General features: G+C 44.2%; 3 protein-coding genes across 3 annotated transcripts in view; 2 read left to right on the top strand and 1 right to left on the bottom strand.

Annotated features, from left to right (window-relative positions):
* Positions 1–1702: 1702 nt before the first annotated feature.
* Positions 1703–22605, bottom strand: part of LOC140702935 (uncharacterized) — a 53905-nt gene continuing 33002 nt past the window's right edge. Inside the window, exon 3 of the mRNA XM_072984868.2 lies at positions 1703–21532. The gene's annotated coding sequence lies outside the window, so the exon portion shown is untranslated. The remainder of the gene's footprint in view (positions 21533–22605) is intronic.
* Positions 12855–16977, top strand: LOC110071161 (uncharacterized). The gene is given in 2 exon segments (XM_078382521.1): positions 12855–14665; positions 14667–16977. Coding segments are annotated over 2 exon segments (1908 nt in total). The 3' UTR covers positions 14764–16977.
* Positions 17238–22605, top strand: part of LOC110070443 (class II histocompatibility antigen, B-L beta chain-like) — a gene marked incomplete at its 5' end in the record, with an annotated part of 9035 nt that continues 3667 nt past the window's right edge. The window contains 4 exons of the mRNA XM_078382487.1: positions 17238–17484; positions 19281–19566; positions 19650–19708; positions 20287–20605. Of these exons, the coding sequence (XP_078238613.1) occupies positions 17238–17484; positions 19281–19566; positions 19650–19708; positions 20287–20605 (911 nt within the window). The remainder of the gene's footprint in view (positions 17485–19280; positions 19567–19649; positions 19709–20286; positions 20606–22605) is intronic.

The following is a 22605-nucleotide window of genomic DNA, read 5'->3' as shown; positions in this document are numbered from 1 at the left end:
ACTAGAGGGGGATATTTTGTTTCTTTTTTTCTTAGGTCAAGAAAGGTTCAGGGAAGGCAGGGAAAATACAGTCCAGGCAGGACAGGACCAGGCAGTCTGAAGACTGTCTCCCAATCCACTCTCTTAAACGCTGGGAGGAGGGAGGAAGCAGACAGGCACCCTTTTCACTGGCCAACAGTTAGCTGAAAGTTCACATTTTGCACTTTCCCTGCCTCCCACGTGGTTTTTTTTTCAGTTCTTAACTCAAATCTAAGTACTTAAGTCAAGTCAGTATTTTCCTATGAGAGTGGTTCTTAAGTCAAAATATTCTTAACTCAAGTAGTTCTTAAGTCAAGACCCCACTGTAGAATAGAAGGCGTAGTCTCTTCTCATTGGATTACATGTTCTCCAAGCATCTATGATGTTCACTTCTTCTGCCAGTTGTAAAAAGTTTCTTGAAATTGTACCTTTTTTAAAAATTATTTTATCTGATTTTGTGTCTAGTTCTTTATCAAAGACAGCATTAAAGTCTCCTATCAGACAGTAGTAATCATAATCTTTATTCATCAGTTCTGATTGCAATTGCTTAAAACAAATTTCTTGATTTCCATTTGGTGCATAGATGTTAACAATTAGCAATTTCTTTGATTCTCTTTGAATTTCCACCATTACTATCCTCCATTGTCTGAGGCAAAAATCAGTTTTGGTTCTAATTTTTTCTTGATATACATAGCCAAGCCTTTCTTCTTTTTAGTTCTATCCGAGGCTGCAAATAATTCTCCTAACCTTGGCCGTTCTAACAGTTTCAAGTCTGCTCTTTTCATATGGGTTTCTTGAATACAAATAATGTTGGATTTCTGTTTCTGTAATTGTAGAGAGATCTTTCACTGTTTGTGAGGTGAATTTAAACCATTTACGTTGACTGAGAAAATCTTCATTTGTTTTTTAGACATCTTGTTGTAGATTATTACCTTTCTGTTTTTTCCTCGTCATGCTCCTGGTACATCGGCTACTTCATGTTCTCCTAAGTCTGTGTCTGATTCTGATTGTGATGATTGCCTTGGTTTCTGTTGGGATCTTCCTTCTGGTTTCCTCTCCTTTCTTTCGCCCTGTATTTTCAAATTCTTCTCATTTTTTCCCATGAAGTCTCGTGCTTTCATCAGAAATGTTATGTTATATCTCTGTGTATCAATCCTAAAGAATAAACCTTCTGGTGTTAGCCATCTGTATGAGATTCCATTTTGTTGAAGTAACAATACCAGAGAGGAATATTCCTTCCTTCTCTGTCTCATTTGCCAGGGAATTTGTTTTAGTGCATTGATTTTCTTGTCTTCTATTATCAGTTGTTTATCTTGTGAGATTCTTAAAACTTCATCTCTGATTACCTTCTTTGTAAATCTCACATGAATTTCTTTAGGAAGCTTGTTCTTTCTGAGATATGCTGTACTCACCCTGTAAGTTGCTTCCAGATATTGACGAAATTCTGCTGGGTCTATTTCTATTTCTAGAGCCAATGCCTCACTTATTAATATTTCTAGATCTTTACCTTCCTTTACTGGTACATTTTGAAATCTCAGCATTTTTGATGCTCTCCCCATCTCTAACATTACAAATCTATCATCATCTTGCTTTTGATTCTTCTGTGTTGCCTGTAGTGTTTCTTCAGTTTGGTCCACCCTGGTATCAGTGCCTTTCACTTTTTCCTCAATATCTTGTGTTCTTGTTTTCATTTCTGTTATCTGTTTCTTAGCTTCAGTTAATTCCGTTTTCATTTTCTTCATCTGGTCTGTTGAATGAATGTCTGGGTAAGACGTTAATTAATTTGCTGGAATCCTGTAAATAGGTTTTGCATAGTGGTCTGCCATTCTTTATCTGGCTCTGGTTCTACCAGCTTAGTCAGACCTGGTGCCTGAGCAGGAGAGGTTCCAGGCATCTGAGGTTTTGATTTTTTTGAGGCCATCTCGAATCCCTATTTAGCTAAGGATAAGAGCCTACTATCAACAACCTCACCTACAACCTTCCTCCAAACTTTGCCCAATATTACAATATATAAATCACTTTTTAACCCAGCAGTTTAACCCACCACCATAGTAGAATGTTCCTTCTTTTCGAAAGTCTTATCAAGGTTGTTGTACCTCCAGCCTCTGTTTCTTAGTTACCCACGCAGTCCAACCAAATAAATCCAGGCTAAGTACAGTCACAGAGTCTTAAAGGTCAATATTCCCAAGTTCTCAGTGATGATGTTCTTGTGGGGCTAGGAAAAATTTTCTCTTTTCCCACCTCAAAATTTTTGCAGTTCCCTTCTTAATACAAGGCACCAAAATCCCAAAGGGTTTCAAAAGTCAATTAAGTATATTAGGGCTGACATTCCACTTTCCTCCAGTCATTATAATCCAAAGTACAGTCCACCACTCCAGTTCTGGTTTTCAATTACACCTTTCACTTTAAGAATCAAAACTTTCCCAGCTGAAATGTTATTTACAGCTGTAACCTCCAAAGGGGGGCTTTCTCCCACCACAGGCTTAATACATAGTCATGGAAACTAACAGTCTGCTATCAAAAAGTCTATCCAATTATTAATAGTAACAACTCAGGCTCTATCCATATCCATGTTTGCCTATTTCATAAAAAAGTTTTTCTGGGTCGGCTTTATTTTCGTCTGGCTGCTGGCCTTGGCTGGTCTGCAACCAGCTGGTTTCACTTTTGAAATAGCAAAGCAGCAGAGCCGGTAAGCAATCTCACTGCTACCTCACTCCTTTCGGCCTTGTTGCATTACATGCTCCTTTCTAGATCAAGGGCTTCAGATTTATTTATTATTGTTACTTTTTAACTGTAGTTCTCCATTCTCCTCTCCTCCAGGGTGGGTGGGTTACTCACAGCTGGACGCAAGATGGCTTCCGGACCCGGTCTGTGCTCCGTGATCTCTTCAGAAGGAAAAAAATGTCGGTTGCAGCTTCCCATTCATCCCTCTGATGCTCACTCACTCTCCTATCTTCTCCTGTGACCCCGGTTGTAACTGGGGGGCCCCAGACCGGGCAGTTTCAGCTTTCCCCAGGAGCTGTTTCCTAGATGCTGCTGACGGCACTGTGGCAAAACCCCGCCTGCAGGTTTTGTGTACTTCAGAGGTCCCCAGCCAGGCCGGAGAAGGGGGAGGGAAGGGGACAATTGGGGAGCCAGGGACCCCCCCTCTGGGCAGAAGAGAAGGAGGAGGAGGAGGAGGAGGAGGAGGGAAGTTGGTTAGGGTCACATCCAAAATTAGCCCCAGGATTTTCATTTTTACCCCATTTCTGGTTATTTACCCCTGTTCCCTGACCACTGTGTTAAGAGAGTGTGCGATCGGAGGAGGCTTGGGACTCTGCCTGGCTTCTGCTTCTGAGTGTGCGTGTGTGTGTTTGCAGGGAGGTTTGGGACTGCCTGGTAAGGTAAAGTGCTGTTTTCTGCTGTTAAAAATACTGTTCTGGGTGTTATTGTGGCATGGTTTTGGGCTGGGGATTATGTTTCTGTGCTGCGATGGGTCTTGGGGGTTTGTTTTTTGTTTTTCCCCATTTCTGAAGGGTCTTGGGGGGTTTCCTTGCATTTTGGATTGTCCCCCATTTCCTATGGAATTTGAGGGTTTCCTTGCTTTTTGGATTCCCCCCCATTTCCAATGGGTCTTGGTGAGTTTCCTTGCATTTTTGATTTCACCCAAATTCCTATGGGTTTTGGGGGGGTTCCTTGCTTTTTGGGTTTCCCCCCATTTCCAATGGGTCTTGCAAGGTTTTTTTGCTTTTGTGGTTTTTCCCCCATTTCCAAAGGGTGTTGGGAAGTTTCTTTCCTTTTTATTTTTCCCCCATTTCTGATCTTGCACATTCTGCTTGATTGCTTTTTGCTTTCTTTGTTTGCATTTGCAATGGGTCTTGCACACTTGATTGCTTTTTGCTTTTTTTGCATTCACAATTGGTCTTGCACAGTTGATAGGTTTTTGGTTAGTTTTCTTTGCATTTACAATAGGTCTTGCACACTTGATTGCTTTTTCCTTTGTTTTGTTTGCATTTGCAATAGTTCTTGTACACTCACTTCCTTTTCTATGCGATGGTTTTTGTATCATGACACCCCTCCTAAATATAGTTTTGAACATTCCTGTTCTACTTGACAAAACTACATGACTTCCTTCTGGAAGACGTTTTGTGAAGAGGCCAGCAATATGGACTTTACCCGGGCAAAATGCAACTTTTACTTTTCCATCTTTACAGCCTGCCTTCCATCATAATATTTTGTACATATGTGTTTGCTTCTACCTTTTACACTTGTATTCTCAAATAAACTGAAACTTGTGTTATTCATAAAAATAGACAAAGGGTCAGTTACATTAACATTTAAATCTCTAAGTAACTCTTTGATCCATACTTTGTTGTTGTTTAGTCATTAAGTTGTGTCCGACTCTTCATGACCCCATGGACCAGAGCATGCCAGGCCTTCCTGTCTTCCACTGCCTCCCAGAGTTTGGTCAAGTTCATGTTGATAGCTTCAGCAACACTGTCCAATCATCTCGTCCTCTGCCGACCCCTTCTCCTATTGCCTTCACACTTTCCCAATATCAGGGTCTTTTAAAGGGAGTCTGCTTTCTCATAAGATGGCAAAAGGATTGAGGCCTCTGCTTCAGGATCTTGTGTGGCTACTGACACCATCTGCAGTGATCATGGAGCCCAAGAAAGTAAAATCTGTCACTGCCTCCATATCTTCCCCTTCTGTTTCCCAGGAGGTGATGGGACCAGTGGCCATGATCTTGGTTTTTTGGATGTTGAGCTTCAGACTGTTTTTTGCATTCTCCTCTTTCACCCTCATTAACAGGTTCTTTAATTCCTCCTCACTTTCTGCCATCAGAGTGGTATCATTTGCATATCAGAGGTTGTTGATATTTCTTCCTGCAATCTTAATTCCAGCCTGGGATCCCTCCACTCCAGCCTTTCGCATGATGTATTCTGCATATAAGTTAAATAAGCATAGGGACAATATACAGCCTTGTACTCCTTTCCCAATTTTGAACAAATCAGTTGTTCCATATCCAGTTCTAACTGTTGCTTCCTGTCCCACATATAGGTTTCTCAAGAGATAGATAAGGTGGTCAGGCACTCCCATTTCCTTAAGGACTTGCCATAGTTTGCTGTGGTCCAAACAGTCAAAGGCTTTTGCGTAGTCAATGAATCAGAAGTAGATGTTTTTCTGGAACTCTCTGGCTTTCTCCGTTATCCAGTGCATGTTAGCAATTTGGTCTTGAGTTCCTCTGCCCCTTCAAAATCCAGTTTGTACTTTTGGAAGTACTGGTCCACATATTGCTGAAGCCTACCTTGTAGGATTTTGAGCATGGCCTTGCTAGCGTGTGGAATGAGTGCAATTATACAGTAATTGGAGCATTCTTTGGCACTGCCCTTCTTTGGTATTGGGATGTAGACTGATCTTTTCCAGTCCTCTGGCCACTGTTGAGTTTTCTAAACTTGCTGGCATATTGAATGTAGTACCTTAACAGCAACATATTTTAAGATTTTAAATAGTTTGACTGGAATGCCATCCCCTCCACTGGCCTTGTTGTTAGCCAAGCTTTCTAAGGCCCACTTGACTTCTCTCTCCAGGATGTCTGGCTCAAGGTCAGCAACCACGATATCTGTGTTGTTCAGGATGTCCAAATCTTTCTGATAATTACTACTGGTGTAATTCTGGTGTATTCTTGACACCTCTTCTTGATATCTTCTGCTTCTGTTAGGTCCCTACCACTTTTGTCCTTTATTATGTCCATCTTTGCACAAAATGTTCCTTTAATATCTCCAATTTTCTTGAATAGATATTTGTTTTTTCCCTTTCTATTATTTTCCTCTGTTTCTTTGCATTGTTCATTTAAGAAGGCCCTCTTGTCTCTCCTTGCTATTCTTTGGAAGTCTGCATTCAATTTTCTGTAACTTTCCCTATCTCCCTTGCATTTTGTTTCCCTTCTCTTTTCTGCTATTTGTAAGGCCTCGTTGGACAGCCACTTTGCTTTCTTGCATTTCCTTTTCTTTGGGATGGTTTTTGTTGCTGCCTCCTTTACAATGTTACGAGCCTCCAGCCATAGTTCTTCAGGCACTCTGTCCACCAAATTGAGTTCCTGAAATCTGTTCTTCACTTCCACTGTGTATTCACAAGGGATTTGGTTTAGATTATACCTGAGTGGCCCAGTGGTTTTTCCTACTCTCTTCAGTCTAAGCTTGAATTTTGCTATGAGAAGCTGATGATCAGAGCCGCAGTCAGCTCCAGGTCTTGTTTTTGCTGACCATATAGAGCTACTCCATCTTTGGTTGCAGAGAATATAATAAATCTCATTTTGGTATTGCCCATCTGTTGATGTCCATGTGTAGAGTCGCCTCTTGTGTTGTTGGAAAAGCATTTGTGATGACCAGCTTGTTCTCTTGACAAAATTCTATATGTCCTTGCCCTGCTTTTGCACTCCAAGGCCAAACTTTCCTGTTGTTCCTTTTATCTCTTGACTCCCTACCTCAGCATTCCGATCCCCCATAATGAGAAGAACATCTTTCTTTGGTGTCAGTTCTAGAACGTGTTGCAAGTCTTCATAGAATTGGTCAATTTCAGCCTCTTCGATATCGGTGGCTGGTGCATGAACTTGGATTACTGTGATGTTGAAAGGTCTGCCTTTGATTCGTATTGAAATCATTCTATTATTTTGAGATTGTATCCAAGTACAGCTTTCCCTAGTCTTTTGTTGACTATGAGGGCTACTCCATTTCTTCTATGGGATTCTTGCCCACAATAGTAGATATGATCATCGTCTGAATTGAATTCGCCCATTCCCACCCATTTTAGTTCACGGACATCCAGGATGTCAATATTTATTTGACATCTCCTGTTTGACCACCTCCAGATTACCAAGGTTCATAGATCTTACATTCCAGGTTCCTATGCAGTATTTTTCTTTGGTGCATCAGACTTTCCTTTCACTTCCAGGCGCGTCCACAGCTGAGTGTCCTTTCGGCTTTGGCCCAACCACTTCATTAGCACTGGAGCTACTTGTACTTGTCCTCCACTCTTCCTCAGTAGCATTTTGGACGCTTGACCTGAGGGGCTCTTCTTCCAGTGTTGTATCTTTTAGCCTTTTGTTTCTGATCATGGGGCATTCTTGGCAAAGATACTGGAGTGGAATTGCCAGTTCTTGCTCCAGGTGGATTGCGTTTAGTCAGAACTCTCCACTATGACCTCTCCATCTCGGCTGTCCCTGCACAGCATAGCCCATAGCTTCTCTGAATTACTCAAGTCCCTTCAGGGGGTAATCTGTGAAGGCAGAATTCCATGCTAGATATCATGAAAAAGGGGGATTGAAAATTAAACAACTACACTAAAAAAAACATTGTGGCACTGGAAAAGGTGCAGAAGAAAGCAACCGAAATGAAGACTCGGCTGGAACACCTCACTGATGAGGAAAGGTGACAGCTTTTCAGGCTCTTTAATCTAAAGGCACTGGGCGAAGGGGGGACATGATTCAGACATCTAATATTATGCAGGAGATTGATTGATTGAATAGAGGGGAGTTCTTTTCCCTCTCACAGAATACTAAAACCCTCAGGCAACATCCACTCCAATAAAGTGTTGGGAGACTGAGAACAAAGAAAAGAAAATATTTCTTGACCCAGCGTGTTATTAGTCTTTGGAACTCCTTGTTACAGGATGTGGTGATGACATCTGGCGTAGATACCTCAAAAAGGAAATTGGACAGATTCCAGGAGGACATGACATGATGGGGATGTACAATCTCCAGGCTTAAAAGGAAGGTCCCCGCAAAGGCCAGATGCAAGAGAGGGGGATCAGGAGACAGGGATCTCATTGTCTGATGTGCTCCCAGAGGCATCTGTTGGGGCCACTGTGAGATACATGATGCTGGACTAGAGGGGCCCTTGGCCTGATCCAGCAGGGCTCTTCTTACATTCGTATGTTCTCTTGAATGCCTCCATTGGTGGAACACTCTTGGCCTCCTCTGAACTTGCTGCAAATTCTTAGTATCCTTTTTGAAGTGCGGTGTCCAGAACAGGACACAGTACTCTCATATAGAGACAGAACCTCGCAGGATTTGGAGACTCCCTTCCTATTAATCCTGCAAAATAGTGTTTGCCTTTTTTGTAGCTGCATCACACTGCTGGTGCATATTCAGCTTGTGATCTATGACAATTCCTTGATCTTTTTTGCTTATAGTATTGCTGACCCAGGGATATCTTGACTTCTGTATATCTTCACTTTAGCAAAGCTTTTGACAAAGTGCCACATGATATCTTGATTAGTAAGCTAACTAGGTGTGGGCCAGGTAGATCAAGGGCCAGGCGGATACACAGTTGGCTACAGAATTGTACTCAGATAATGATGATTAAAGGGTCCTCTAACTGGGAGGAGGTCAGATGTGGGCTACCCCAAGGCTCAGTCCTAGGTCCTATGCTCTTCAATATTTTTATTTATTTATTCTATTTGTACCCCGCCTATCTGGTCAATACGACCACTTTTATTAATGATGTGGATTGGGGATGCAGAGAACTTTGTCAAAGTTGCAGATGATACCAAATTGGGGAGAATATTTATTTTTTATTTTATATCCCACCCATCTAGACCGAAGTCTACTCTGGGTGGGTGACAACATAGAAGGATAATAAAATAAAATAAACAACAACATTTAAATCACAAGGCTAACAATAAATCAGGTATTAACAGGAGAGAGAGCCTGCCTAAAGATCCAGGTCTTGAGTTGGCTCTTAAAAACACCCAGCAAGGGAGCCAGACAGATCTCTGGGGGGAGACTGTTCCAAAGGTGAGGGGCCACTACCAAGAAGGCCCATTTTCTTGTTCATTCTCTTTGGGTCTCCCTCGGCTTTAGGCCCCTCAGCCTCCCATCTTGACTGAAGCGTGTGATTCGGGTAGATCTGGTGGGAGGAGGCATTCCACCAGATATTGAGTTCTTAAACCATTCAGGGCTTTATATATCATCATTAGTACTTTGAATTCAATACGGAAACGAAGGGCAGCCAATGCAGGGCAGACAGAGTAGGGGAGATATGTTGGTGTTTTCACACCCCAGGAAGAAGTCTGGCTGCCACGTTCTGCACCATTTGAAATTTCTGCATCTATCTCAGAGGTAGCCCCACATAGAGAGCATTACAGTGGTCAAATCTCGAGACTACAAACGCAAGGACCAGAATGGTGAGGGCCCCCACATGAAGACCAGGACGCAGCTGGGCAATCCACCGAACATGAAAATAGGTGGTACAGACCACTGACACTACCTTGGTCTCTATGGTGAGTGCCAGGTCAAGATGGAGCCCCAGATTGTGAACTGAATTCTGGGAATAGCTAATACCCTAGAAACAAAATTCACAATGACCTTGATAGGATGGAGCCCTGGACCGAAAGCAAGAGAATGAAATTCAACAGGGATAATTGCAAAGTCCTGCAGCTCAGAGAAAGAAACCAATTTCACAGTTACAAGATGGGGTAGACCTAACTCAGCAAAACCATGAGCGAGAAGGATCTTGGAATTGTTGTAGATCACAAGCTAAATATGAGCCAACAGTGTGATGTGGCTACAAAAAGGGCAAATTCTATTTCAGGCTGCATTAATAGAAGTATGTAAAGGTTCAGTTTTAGGGCCTTCCTTTTCTTCAAATAAACCACGAGACTGCTTTTCTTCAAACAACTGTTCTGTATTTATTAACTCTGGAACCGGTATTGAAACTTCAACATGCTTAACTTCAAATGTCTCTTGCGGTTGAAACGGAACTCGCAAGGGTGTCCATGAACTATTGGTGAATGTTGTTAAAGTCCCAAGGCCCTTCTAATACTTTCCCAGGATCTTGGTTCTCCCCCTCATTGTCATCTGGGATTAGAAGCGGGAGGGTCTCCTCATCTCCGAGCCAGCCCCACATAGGGGATCCCTCTCCCGGATGCTCGAGCCATGGTCCGGGTAGCAGCCCATCTTCCGGAGCTCCTCCAGATGCCATGCTCGCTTCGCCTCCTGTTCTCTCACAATCCGTTCCTTTTCCTCACGCAGCTTCTTCCTCCACTCTTTGGTCTCGGACTCAACCCAGTAAGACGGTTTTTGGGGGAGTCCTTGCCGGCATCTCTTCTCAACCTCGGCATGTGGCACACGGACTTGTTCCCATTTACCAGTCCACAGGTCCTGTACCCACATCTTCTCCCAACCCCCGGTATCTCGTCCCGGGCTGCTCTTATATCTCCTATTCCCGCCTCCACTACTGGCCATTGGCCTGTTCCCGCCTTTTCCCAGTCAGTCTGGGTAGCCACATTTAACCCCCTCATCTCCAGCACCAGGTCCCAAGTATCTACTCCCTGATGTTTTCACCCATTATCCCTTGAGGCTTCCTCCAGCTCCTGGGTATCTGTGCCTTGATGTTCCTTCCTAGGAGGAGAGGGTGGTGGGGTGGTCTGAGTCTCCCTATGAACTGTGGGGAGCGACAGCAGTCCCAGTAATTCCTCCTGTCTTGGCTTTGGGACTTCACAGAGTTTCCAAATCCTGCGAGGTGCTAGTCCCCCACTATTCAGCATTCCTAGCCTTCAGGCTTGTGTCCAGTTCTGGACATCACACTTCAGGAAGGATGCTAACAAACTGGAAAAAGTTCAGAGGAGGGTGACAAGTTTGAATGGGGGCTGGAAACCAAGCCTTAGGTGGAAAGGCTGAAAGAATTGGGCATGTTTAGCCTTGAGAAGAGAAGACTGAGGGGTTATATGATAGCATTTTTTTTCAAATGTTTGAAAGACTGTCATAGAGAAGAGGGGCAGGATCTGTTCACGGTCATCCCAGAAAGCAGGACATGCAACCATGGGCTCAAGTGAAAGGAAGCCAGATTTCATTTGAATATCCAAAAAAGCTGCTGGAGTGGTACAACAGTGGGATCCGTTACCTCAAGAGTTGGTGAGTGCTCCAACACTGGAGGCATTCAAGAAAAACTTAGATCATCACCTGCCAGATATGCTTGGATTGGATTCCTGCCTTGAGCAGGGGGTTGGACATGATGGTCTTCTATGCCCCTTCCAACTTCAATTTTCTATAATTCTATGATTCATTTTATATTTTACCCAAGTGTGATCCTACGGGAAACAAGAGTTTGAGTGTCTAAAGAAACTGCCTTAGCCACTGAGCGATAGGGGCTATTTTTTGCTCTTCGGGTGGCCTACCTGGTCAGGATGGTGTGCATGGCTTAAAGTACACAGTCAACAGTATTTTGTCCCAAAATAAGTGGATAATTGGGAATCTAGGGTTAGAAGCTTGCCCATATTTGTCAATTTCCACAACTTCTAGGTTTCACTCAGCCTAGAGTTCAAAGGCTGGTGAAACTGGGAACTCAAGTTGGCCCCTTCCCCTAGTGGAATAGCACCTTTAACATGGTGGGAGTGGCTTATCTGATATGGTGGGAGTGGTGGAATTGTTTTAGCACTTGATGTGTTTTAGTTTTTTTGTGAAATTTTTAGAACTTGCCACAGTTTTCATCTGAAGAGGCACATGGAAAAGGCTGTAACTGCATTTTAGGAGGGTGCTGTTCTTAAGGTTAATGAGCACAGTGGAAACTATCCCTGTGTTATTTTGCTTAGCCTGACAGGGCAGCAAAGATGATTAGAAATGAAGAGGACATTCCTTACATCTTCCGTCGTGCAACTGTGAGTCCCCCAGCTGTGATGACGGATGAAAGAATAATTTGACTTTGAAGGGGGCTATCCGTCTATCAGGTCCCATCCCCTGCTCAGTGCTATCATATCCAAAAAGGAGAGAGGGGCCCAAATTAATTCCAACCCGCAAACAAAATTCATAACCTCTTCATACACCCTTGGTTGGCTGGTCCATTCATGAATTGTCGTGCACCACTAGGGTCCATCTTCTCTGTCGGTGTTCCAGTCTGGGAAGTGGCTCTGCCTTTCCCTGCCTCCTCCAGCAGCTGACCACTCCCATGAGGAAGCGAGACAAGGATTCTCCCCACTAAACTAATGATTGGTTGAATGCAGGAAGAGGCAAGGAAGGGCCAGCTGAGCTCCATTTTGGATAGGTGCCCTACTGGAGAAGAAGGACCCCAGCGGTGCACAGCAAGGCATGGCTGGCCCGTGGGGTGTGGGAGAGTTTATGTGCTGCACCTCTAATTCTCCGCATATGAATTTTGTTGGTGGGATCCAAATTAATTCAGGCCCATATTTAGGAAAGAGTTCTATTATGTCTCTCCCCTGAGGCTTCTTTTCTCAAAGCTAAATACATCCAGTTATTTCCATCTTTCTCTGTTAGGCTTTCAGTTTTCAAGATGTTTGCAGAGTGTCTGCTTTGTAATCTCCTCCAGATTTTTCCCTTACATGATTGTTAAGGTGTCAGGTCTGCAGTTCCCTGGCTCCCCTTTTATTTATTTATTTATTTATTTATTTATTTATTTATTTATTTATTTATTTATTTCATTTATACCCCGCCAATCTGGTCAATTGTGAACATAGGACTCCTCTTTTTGAACGTAGGACTCCTCTTTCATCTCTTTGTCTTCCTCCAACAGGTGAATAAGAAGACAAATGCAATTCTGTGGAGCCAATCATTCTTTCTTTGGAAAAGAAAAATGTGAAGGACAAAAAAAATCAACACACTTAAAAGGCATAAAGGGGAAGAAAGGAAGCCAGAAAAAAAGAGGGAAAAAGAAATCTCCAGCTTCTCTTGCTATTGATGTTGATGCACTTCTTATGATCTGAAAAAGTCAACAGGGAAAAGGAAGGAGAAAAGTTCCCTGGGCAGATAAACATTCAGGGGTGCCTCAGATGACAATAGACTTGACAAAGTGCACTCAGATGAGAAATGAAGTCAATGCATTAAACAAGGAAAGAGCATCACGATGCACAGTGATTGTACTTCACGTGAAACATCCCTGAGAGGTGAGAGAGAGTATAAATGCCTACAGTGTGGAAAGAGCTTCAGTGAGACCAGTAGGCTTGTTTCTCATCAAAGGACTCACACTGGGGAGAAACCATATAAATGCATGGAATGTGGAAAGAGCTTCAATCACAGTGGTGACCTGAGTTCCCATCAAAGAACTCACACTGGGGAGAAACCATATAAATGCATGGAATGTGGAAAGAGCTTCAGTCACAGCAGTGACCTGAATTCACATCACAGAACTCACACAGGGGAGAAACCATATAAATGCATGGAATGTGGGAAGTGTTTTAGTGAGAGCGGTCACCTGAGTTCCCATCAAAGAGCTCACACTGGGGAGAAACCATATAAATGCATGGAATGTGGGAAGAGCTTCAATCTGAAGAGTAACCTGAATGTACATCAAAGAACTCACACTGGGGAGAAACCGTATAAATGCATGGAATGTGGGAAGAGCTTCAGTGTCAGCAGTCACCTGAGTTCACATCAAAGAGCTCACACTGGCGAGAAGCCATATAAATGTGTGGAATGTGGAAAGAGCTTCACTCAGAGCACTTCCCTGAGTTCCCATCAAAGAACTCATACTGGGGAGAAGCCATATAAATGCATGGAATGTGGAAAGAGCTTCAGTCGGAGCAATGCCCTGAGTTCTCATCAAAGAATTCACACTGGGGAGAAGCCATATAAATGCATGGAATGTGGAAAGAGCTTCAGTTGGAGCAATGCCCTGAGTTCTCATCAAAGAATTCACACTGGGGAGAAGCCATATAAATGCATGGAATGTGGAAAGAGCTTCAGTCACAGTGGTGACCTGAGTTCCCATCAAAGAACTCACACTGGGGAGAAACCATATCAATGCATGGAATGTGGAAAGAGCTTCAGTCACAGCACTCCCCTGAGTAACCATCAAAGAGCTCACACTGGGGAGAAACCATATACATGCATGGAATGTGGGAAGTGTTTTAGTCAGAGCGGTCACCTGAGTTCCCATCAAAGAGCTCACACTGGGGAGAAACCATATAAATGCTTGGAATGTGGAAAGAACTTCAGACAAAACAGTCACCTGAGTTCCCATCAGAGAACTCACAGTGGGGAGAAACCATATCAATGCATGGAATGTGGAAAGAGCTTCTATAAGAAGAGTAGCCTAACTTCCCATCAAAGAACTCACACCAGGGAGAAACCATATCAATGCATGGAATGTGGAAAGAGCTTCAGTCACAGCAGTTCCCTGAGTTCACATCAAAGAACTCACACTGGGGAGAAGCCATATAAATGCATGGAATGTGGAAAGAGCTTCAGTCACAGCAGTTCCCTGAGTAGACATGAAAAAACTCACACTGGGGAGAAATCATATAAATGCATGGAATGTGGAAAGAGCTTCAGTCACAGCAGTTCCCTGAGTTCCCATCAAAGAACTCATACTGGGGAGAAACTATATAAATGCTTGGAATGTGGAAAGAACTTCAGACAGAACAGTCACCTGAGTTCCCATCAGAGAACTCACAGTGGGGAGAAACCATATAAATGTATGGAATGTGGGAAGTGCTTCAGTTGTAGCAGTCACCTGAGTGCACATCGCAGAATTCACACTGGGGAGAAACCATATCAATGCATGGAATGTGGAAAGAGCTTCAGTCAAAGCACTAACCTGAGTAACCATCAAAGAACTCACACTGGGGAGAAACCATATAAATGCATGGAATGTGGGAAATGCTTCAGTTGTAGCAGTCACCTGAGTACACATCGAAGAATTCACAGTGGAGAGAAAATGCATGGAATGTGGAAACAGCTTCAATCAGAACAGTTCCCTGAGTTCCCATCAAAGAACTCACAGTGAGCCTAAAATGCATTTGCCTTTTTTGTAGCCACATTCAACTGTTGGCTCTTAGCTTGTGATCCATGACATTTCCCAGATCCTTCTCATTCATAGTTTTGCTGAGCTATGTATCCCCCATCTTGTAACTGCATTTGGTTCCTTTTTTTGTTGTTCAGTACTTTGCACTTCTCCTTGTGAAATTTCATTCTGTTGCTTTCGGCCCAGGGCTCCAGCCTATCAAACTGATTTTGAATTTTTTCGATCTTCCAATGTATTGGCTACTCCACCCAATTGTTATATTTGCAAGTTTGATTAGCATTCCCTGCATCCCCAATCCACATCATTAATAAAAATGTTGAAGAGCACCGGGCCCAGGACTGAGCCTTGGATACCCCACCTGTGACCTCCTCCCAGTTAGTGAAGGAGCCATTAATCAATCACCCTCTGAATACAATTCTCTAGCCAACTGTGTATCAATTAGAAGATCATGGAGCACTTGGTCAAAAGCTTTGTAGAAGTTAACATAAAATTAGTGATTAGGCTGTCGTAAAAGCGTTCCTAAGAAGCTGCTTTTACACGGAACAGAGAGGAGTCCGGAATGATCAGTTCCTTATCAGATAAAACTGGGTCCTTTAATTTTACCCTAGGCAACTGATTCAGTCCTTCTCCCAAGTCTGAACCGATTTTAAATGGACAACATCCATGAGTTCTAGAAGATTTAATTTTCCTAGTACTCTCTTAAAGGTAGGACCCCAAATTGGTAGCATTTAATAAACTGTGGCCTGATTAAACAAATCAATGAACTATAGTAGCTAATGGTCTATGCAAGAAGCCAATGTTCAGACAGTAAGCCTTTTTATGTTTTATTAAAAAAATAGAAATTAGTAAAGAATGAATTTAAACAAACAAACAAGCCATCTTAGCATAATCAAATATTTCCAAACACCCCAGCCATCACCACAAGACATTTTCCTCTAGAAAAACACAAACATAACAAACAACTAACTACATTTTTGAATAGAATTCAGTCTTACTGTTGATATGAAAAATAAAAAGTTCAATTGGAGTTCCTCTGTGCAGGAATTCTCTTTCTGTGTTCGGGCATACGTCCAGGCTGTCTCTCTGTCCATCTTCTCTCTAAGCTGTCTTCTCTCTCTCCTCCGTCTTAAATTAAGAAGTTATGTCCTTGTTCCATCTAAGTTTGAGATAGTTGCCTGGCAACGTGATAATGGTCACCTTGTTCTTCATAATTTCTTTTTTCTACTGAAAAAGAATTGACCTTGGACATCTTGCTTCGTTCTAACTTGCACACAGACATAAACGGATTTCTAGCCTAACTTTGCTCCTATAAAATAAATCTCTATTCAGCTTTTATAATCAAATTCATGACATAGGCATCCTTCAGTCTCGAGAGACTTTGGTATCATGCTCTGTATGGAGGACTTGGAACACCATCTAGTGTGGCTGAGAAGGCCAATTCGAGGGTGACAATCCCTTGCACACTGAAGACAAATACAATCTGTACCCCGTCTAGCTCCCTCATGTTGCTGCTTTTCTGACTGCCTCTTTGCCTTGGCCTGCTGGACAACAGAGACTGGCAAAACGTTACGAAGAACATTCAGAACACGGCCAAAGAGACCAAAAAACCCACAACAAATGGGTCTACGCACAGAGAGTCTCAAAAATAGACTCTCTCCATCCTCTTCTCTCCTGTTTATCCTGCAGAAAATATTTCCTGGCCGAGCGAGGGTTCCTTCCCCTTTCTGCCTCTTCTCTTGGTATCATCATCCTCTCCCAGATATGAATCCATCAGTTCTCCATCCAGAAACCTTCCCACCCTTCTAGCAATAGCTTACTCTCTTCACCTCTACTGTACTGACCTCCAATTCTCTCTCTCTCTCCCCTCCCCCCATCATCTTCAACATTTTAAACGCCTTTTTAGAAAAGAAAAGGAAAAAAACTCATGAAAAAACGGGTTGGAGGGCATCTACATGAGATATGTCAGAATACTGAAAATTTACAGGCCTGAACAGAACAGAGCAGAAGTAATAATGAGCTGCCATGTTATACAGGTGTGTAATTTGCTGAGTCACAGTGATTCTGGAGAGGTGGTGCCTTGGATGATGCAACACCTACTGTGATTGGATAAGAGCAGAGGCTCAACTGTATATATATTTACTGTATAGAGAACATGTATCACCACCTTCATTTGATGATGCCATGCTGTCATGCTGCTGTAAATACACGTGTCGTGTTGGAGGAAGCTGAACCTGTCTGCGTGATTTATTTTGCCTTCTGGACCTGAAAATATTAACTCTCTGGATTCTGCACGGGTTCGCGATAACAAGATATATATATATAAGAAGAACAGCTTTCAGAAAGTAAGGCACTTTTTAATATAAGCAGTTACTTTTCCAGTGCAACAACTGATGTTTTCTAATTACTCTCAAAAGTTAAATTTGCTTACCTAAAAAGTAATTAGTTACTTGCAACTAGGTACTTCCAGGATTAAGCACATAGTAAGGGGGGATTTCCCACTTACGGGGAAGGGAGGTAAGCTCTGGCACTGATTCTTTGCTCCTCTTTCCTTTGCTTTCAATTGCTGGCCGTGAACCCAATTCCTGTTCCAGCAGTGAGTTCAAATGTGGGGACAGGACTTGCATTCCCTGGCATTATATCTGCGACTGGTTTCTTGACTGCCAGGATGGGAGTGATGAGGATTCTGTGCTCTACACTCCCCAGAGTGAGAAAATGCATGTTTATGTGTTGTGATTAATAAAGCATGTTTTGTGCTAGCTGAAAGGGGGGAAGAGAGGAGGAACTCAAAAGAGGTGTGTGTGAGTTGGGGGAATAGTTGAGCCTTCAGGGAACTGTAGTCCAGAAAAGAAAATTTTCTGATCTGTGGGAATAGGTGGTTTCAGAGTGTGCAAGAGAATGGATGTGCAGAAGCTCAGATCTGAATGTGCAATGGAAGGATATTAGGAAACCATCCCTCGAGGCACCCTAATCTTTCAGGGCGACTCGCCGGAGACATCCGATGGGCAAACAAAGCCGTGCTAGCTCACTCTTTACAGTGAAAAGCAAGCAAATGCACCAAACAGAGGTTAAGTGAATTGTGTGTATTTGGATAAACAGACTGGTTTAAAAAAATTCTTTGAAACATCCTCCTTCTCAATAGGGAATCAGCATGTTTTGTCTACTGAGGCCCTGATTTGTATTGCCAATCCATTTCACTTCATCTAGCCTTTGGTGAGTGGAGGAGACTTAGTGGACTCCATCAATCCTCCTCCTCCTCCTCCTCCTCATGATAAAGAGAACTTCATTTATTTGTCTCTGTTGATTTTTTTAAAAAGCATATGCTTCAAGTATGGAGAAAAATGGGTAGTAGTGGGGGAAAACTCTGACAATCAAACCAGTAATAAATATTTTATAATTATATATACACTATACATTATACTTGTTTAATATATAATATATAACATTATGTACTTATAAATTAATATATGTTATACATATTTAGAAATTTAAATATAAATATTTGTAATTTTATAAAGTCATTTAAAATTATGATAAATGAGTTGGATTGCTCTGTGGTTTTGGTCCAGCTGTGGAGCCAGTGGTTGTCAGTTCAGATAATTCCCGAGAGGTGCCTCCTCGGCAGGGGCTGGATGCCATGAATCCGGAGGGCCCCATCCAGCTGTACAGCTCTAAGATGATTATTATACTATTACAATAAAACCTCCGTTTGGATGGCTATAGGTGTGGGTGGCTTTTGCTGGGCCTTTAACAACTGGGGTCAGGAGGGGAGGACCTGTGGAAAAGGCAGATCTACCGTATTTTTCTGTGTATAAGATGACACTTTTATTTAAAATCTTAGACTAAAAATTGAGGGTCGTCTTATACACGGAAGTACAGGGAAAGAGGTCAAAGAGCTGCAGAGTCACAGGTCTTTGACCCTGTAGCCCTTTGATCATTGCTTTCCGTGGGGCTTAGGAAGTGGTGGGGTAAAGCAGCGATGAAAGGGCTGCAGGAGCCCTTTGCCCCTCCACTTCATAAGCCCACTTCATCACTGCTTTATCCCTGCACTTTCTAAGGTCGCTGCTTTCCCCCTCCACTTCCGCATCCCTTTGATCCATCTTTCGTGGGGCTTAGGAAGTGGAGGGGGAAAGCAGCAATCAAATCTTATTTGGGGTTGGAAAAATGGGGGTCGTCTTAAACATGAGGTCATCTTACGCACAGAAAAATACGGTATTTCTCTCCCTTCCTGCATGGCATTAAATCTGCTTTCCATCATTGATGTGTCTTGCATGTGGCCGTCTTTGCTCTGTCATTGGTCCACTGGGAGGTAAACACAAAATTAATTTAGAAGTCTGGCAGTTGAGACATGCATCTCTGAGGAAATGCCTTGGCGCCCAGGAAGGCGGACACGGTGGTCCTAGAGAAGGTGCCTTCTCCTTAAGGTTCAGTCTGGCCCCACTTGTTGCAGGGGAGCTGTTGTGGGGGGAACCCTGCCCTTGGGCTCTGGACCCCCATTGCCTTCACCTTTTTGATGTTTTTCTCCATTAGGGTTTCACACTTTGCAGTGCAATGACGGCTGTGAGCTTGGGGATGATGGGCAGGAGAATTCCTTCCACCGGGAGGCTTACGATGGGCAAGAGATCCAGAAGTGGGAGCCCACGTGGGACCTTTACAGGCACCGGAAAAGCTTCTGGGGCATGAACCGCACCAGGTGGCTGAAGAGGCACCTGCCGTACCTGGAGGAGGAGGAGCTGCAGAGGAAAAGTGGGGGCGGGAGAGGGGCACGTCGGGGTTCCTGGACTACAAAGCCCAGCCTTCCCCAGCTGCATCATTTGTAGTCCCCGAAGACAAACCTACACAGGATGGGGAGGGAAACACAGTCATGTCTTCTCTAGCTTAATGGCTGTGTCTATGCAGTCCTCAAAAAGAAAGAAAGAACAAAGAACCATTAGAGATTCCGATGGGCAGAAAAGGACGTGTGCTTATTGAATTGCACAGGGTGAAACAATGAGAAATCGACTTTGTGACCCAAAAAATCGGATGTGGGCTGGATAGCCTTACAAACCGAGAAAGCTTTGAAACAGAGAAAGGGCCTCCCTAAGAGAAAGGACACATTCAAAAGTTATTGAAAAGTTATCGCTTTTTTAGGTTATTTAAAAGTTACAAATCATGTTTACATGGCGTGGAAGTCTCTGAGTGAAAACTTTTCCCACTCGTGCCTGTTTCTGAGGATCACGAACCTGATTCCAGACTGAAAGCAGATCTGCTTCTAAAAGGGGGGCATGGTGCTCACCCCAGCTGCCGCTCTGATCACCCACACTAAGACTCATGCTGGGGAGGAAGAAGAGGCAGAAGGGCTGGGGGCCCATGAAGAAGGGGCAGAGCAGAGGCTGGCCTGGGAGGGTCCCCAGTGCCCTGGCCCTAATGACTTGAGGATTTGTTGTCCCCAAAGCTCCCATCTCGAAGACCTGAGCTCTCTTGCTGGATAATGCCCAGAAGCACACCCGGGATCCAAATTGAGCCACCTCATGTGGTCAACTGGTCTTCCTTTGAGCGTTTCTTCTGCTGTCGTATTTTTCTGTTTCGCCAGAGCCCCCAGCCGTGAGGGTGACCCGCGTTGGGACCAGCCGGAGCCTGGAAGCGCTGGTGTGCTGCACGGACGGCTTCTACCCCAAAGAGATCAACGTCTCCTGGCTGAAGGACGGCCAAGTCTTCCTGCATGAGACACTCCATAAAGGTGCCCTCCCCAACACGGCCAAGACTTTCCAGGCACAGCTGAGCCTCCAGATCGACCGGTGCCAGGTGGAACATGCTGGCCTCCAGAAACACCTCATCGTGGCCTGGGAGGGGCCAGGGGAGAGGCAGCCTGTCAGGTGGGTTTGGGGGCTTGGAAAGGGGGTTCTTCCGAGGGCCCCCTAAGACGAGCCTCCTTTGCAGCAGATCTTAGGAGGACATGAGGTCTCAGACTAGAGGTCAAAGGAGGGATTGGATGAGTTCAAGGGGTTCATGGGTGGCCAACATAGTCCCAGCACCCTGTTCCTATAACCCATCCTTTCTTTTTCCTTCCAAAACTGATTTTCACTCTGAAAATAAAAGCCCCCTACTGCCTTCTAGAAAAATGAAGCTGGAAGGGGCCTCCAAGGCCATCAAGGCCAACCCCCTCCCCGCTCAAGGCAGGAATCTGAATCCAAGCAGATCTGTCAGGTGACGATCTCAGTTTCTCTTGAAGGCCTCCAGGGTTGGAGCCCTCCCCAACTCCCGAGGTGACCGGTTCCACTCTCGTCCTGCTCCAACGGTTAGGAAGTGTGGCAGAATGCCTGAGAGCCCTTGTCGAAAAGTCATTGCATGAAGGAAGAGTGGAGCCAGCGTGGGGCCAGGGGGAACCCATCTGCACGTTTATTATAAAGACTTGGATGGTTTGCTTTTGTTGGGTTTGTAGGCAGGAGCAGGAACTCAAGGGTGAAACTCCCTCTGAGATACTTGGACACGTGGCCGAATTAAAGTTGGAGAAATGAAATGGGATATTACGACACTTCATCTTGGCCCAAAAGGCCAAGAAGCTGTTATCTTGTATCAAACTTGGTTTGAAATGTCTGATGTGGAAATGGATCTCAACGGGGAAAAGGAGCACCGTTCCCTGAAAGGCCCTACTGGTCACCGGTTGAGCTCAACTCCCTGCTTTACCGCTCCTCCCTCTGAGTCCCCCGTTTCCCTTCCCTTTCTCCTGCGATGGTTCTGCTTGTTATTTCCAGGAGAGGAGACTGATTCGGAGGCGGCTTCGGAGGCTGATGGCCAGGTTCCTGCAGAAAAAACAGATTCAAAGTCATTGGTTCAGATGGAGACCCGAGAGGCCCTCTAGTCTGACCCACTAGGCCAAGGAAGGATTTAAAAAACCCACATCCCAACCTGGACTACTTCTGTATCTCTCCAACAACAAGCACAACCAAGTGGTTGAGGGCACGGCACCTTTGGGGGAAAACATCTGCCTTTTGTGGACATCACAGCCCCAGCTCCCTGAAATGCCCTGGGATGTTGTTCACCCCCTTGAGTCCTGTCCAAGTGACCCCCTCCCGTGCCCAGCAAGGTCATTCAGGGCTCCACTTATGGAGGGAGTAGTAGACCATGCCAGCCAGCAGCAGGAGAGCGGCCCCAGCCCCCAAAATGCTCCCGACGAGAGGCCATGCTGAGCCTGAAAGGGGAGGAAAATGAGGGAAAGGGTGGGGAGGGGGTCACCCCCCCCAAAAAAAATCTCCTCCCAGCAGATAATCTCAAGCAGCTTTGCTGTGCCGTCTCGAGGGGGGTAATAATCTGCCACATGTTGAGCCCCCCCGCCCGATCTCAAGTAAACATAAGGTTTGAATTTGAGCCATGAGATGGCCAATGTACTGGAGCCTCAGCTTCAGGATCTGTCCTTCCAGTGAGCACTCAGGGTTGGTTTCCTTCAGAACGGATAGGTTTGTTCTCCTTGCAGTCCAGGGGACTCTCAAGAGCCTCCTCCAGCACCTCAATTCAAAAACATTAATTCTTCGGCAGTCAGCCTTCTTTATGGTTCAGCTCTCACTTCCATACATCCCTACTGGAAAAACCATAGCTTTGATTATGTGGACCTTTGTCGGCAGGGTAACGTCTCTGCTTTTTAAGATGCTGTCTAGGTTTGTCATCACTTTCCTCCCAAGAAGCAGGAGTCTTTTAATTTCATGGCTGTTGTCACCATCTGCAGTCATCATGAAGCCCAGTAAAGTAAAATCTGTCACTGCCTCCATATCTTCCCCTTTTATTTGCCAGGAGATGATGGGACCAGTGGCCATGATCTTAGTTTTTTTATGTTGAGTTTCAGTTCATTTTTTGGACTCTCCTCTTTCACCCTCATCAC

This window comes from Pogona vitticeps, chromosome Z (genome assembly GCF_051106095.1).
Source record: "Pogona vitticeps strain Pit_001003342236 chromosome Z, PviZW2.1, whole genome shotgun sequence".
Taxonomy (NCBI): domain Eukaryota; kingdom Metazoa; phylum Chordata; class Lepidosauria; order Squamata; family Agamidae; genus Pogona; species Pogona vitticeps.
Note: the sequence above shows the minus strand (reverse complement) of the source record. Positions and strands in the feature narration are given on the sequence as shown.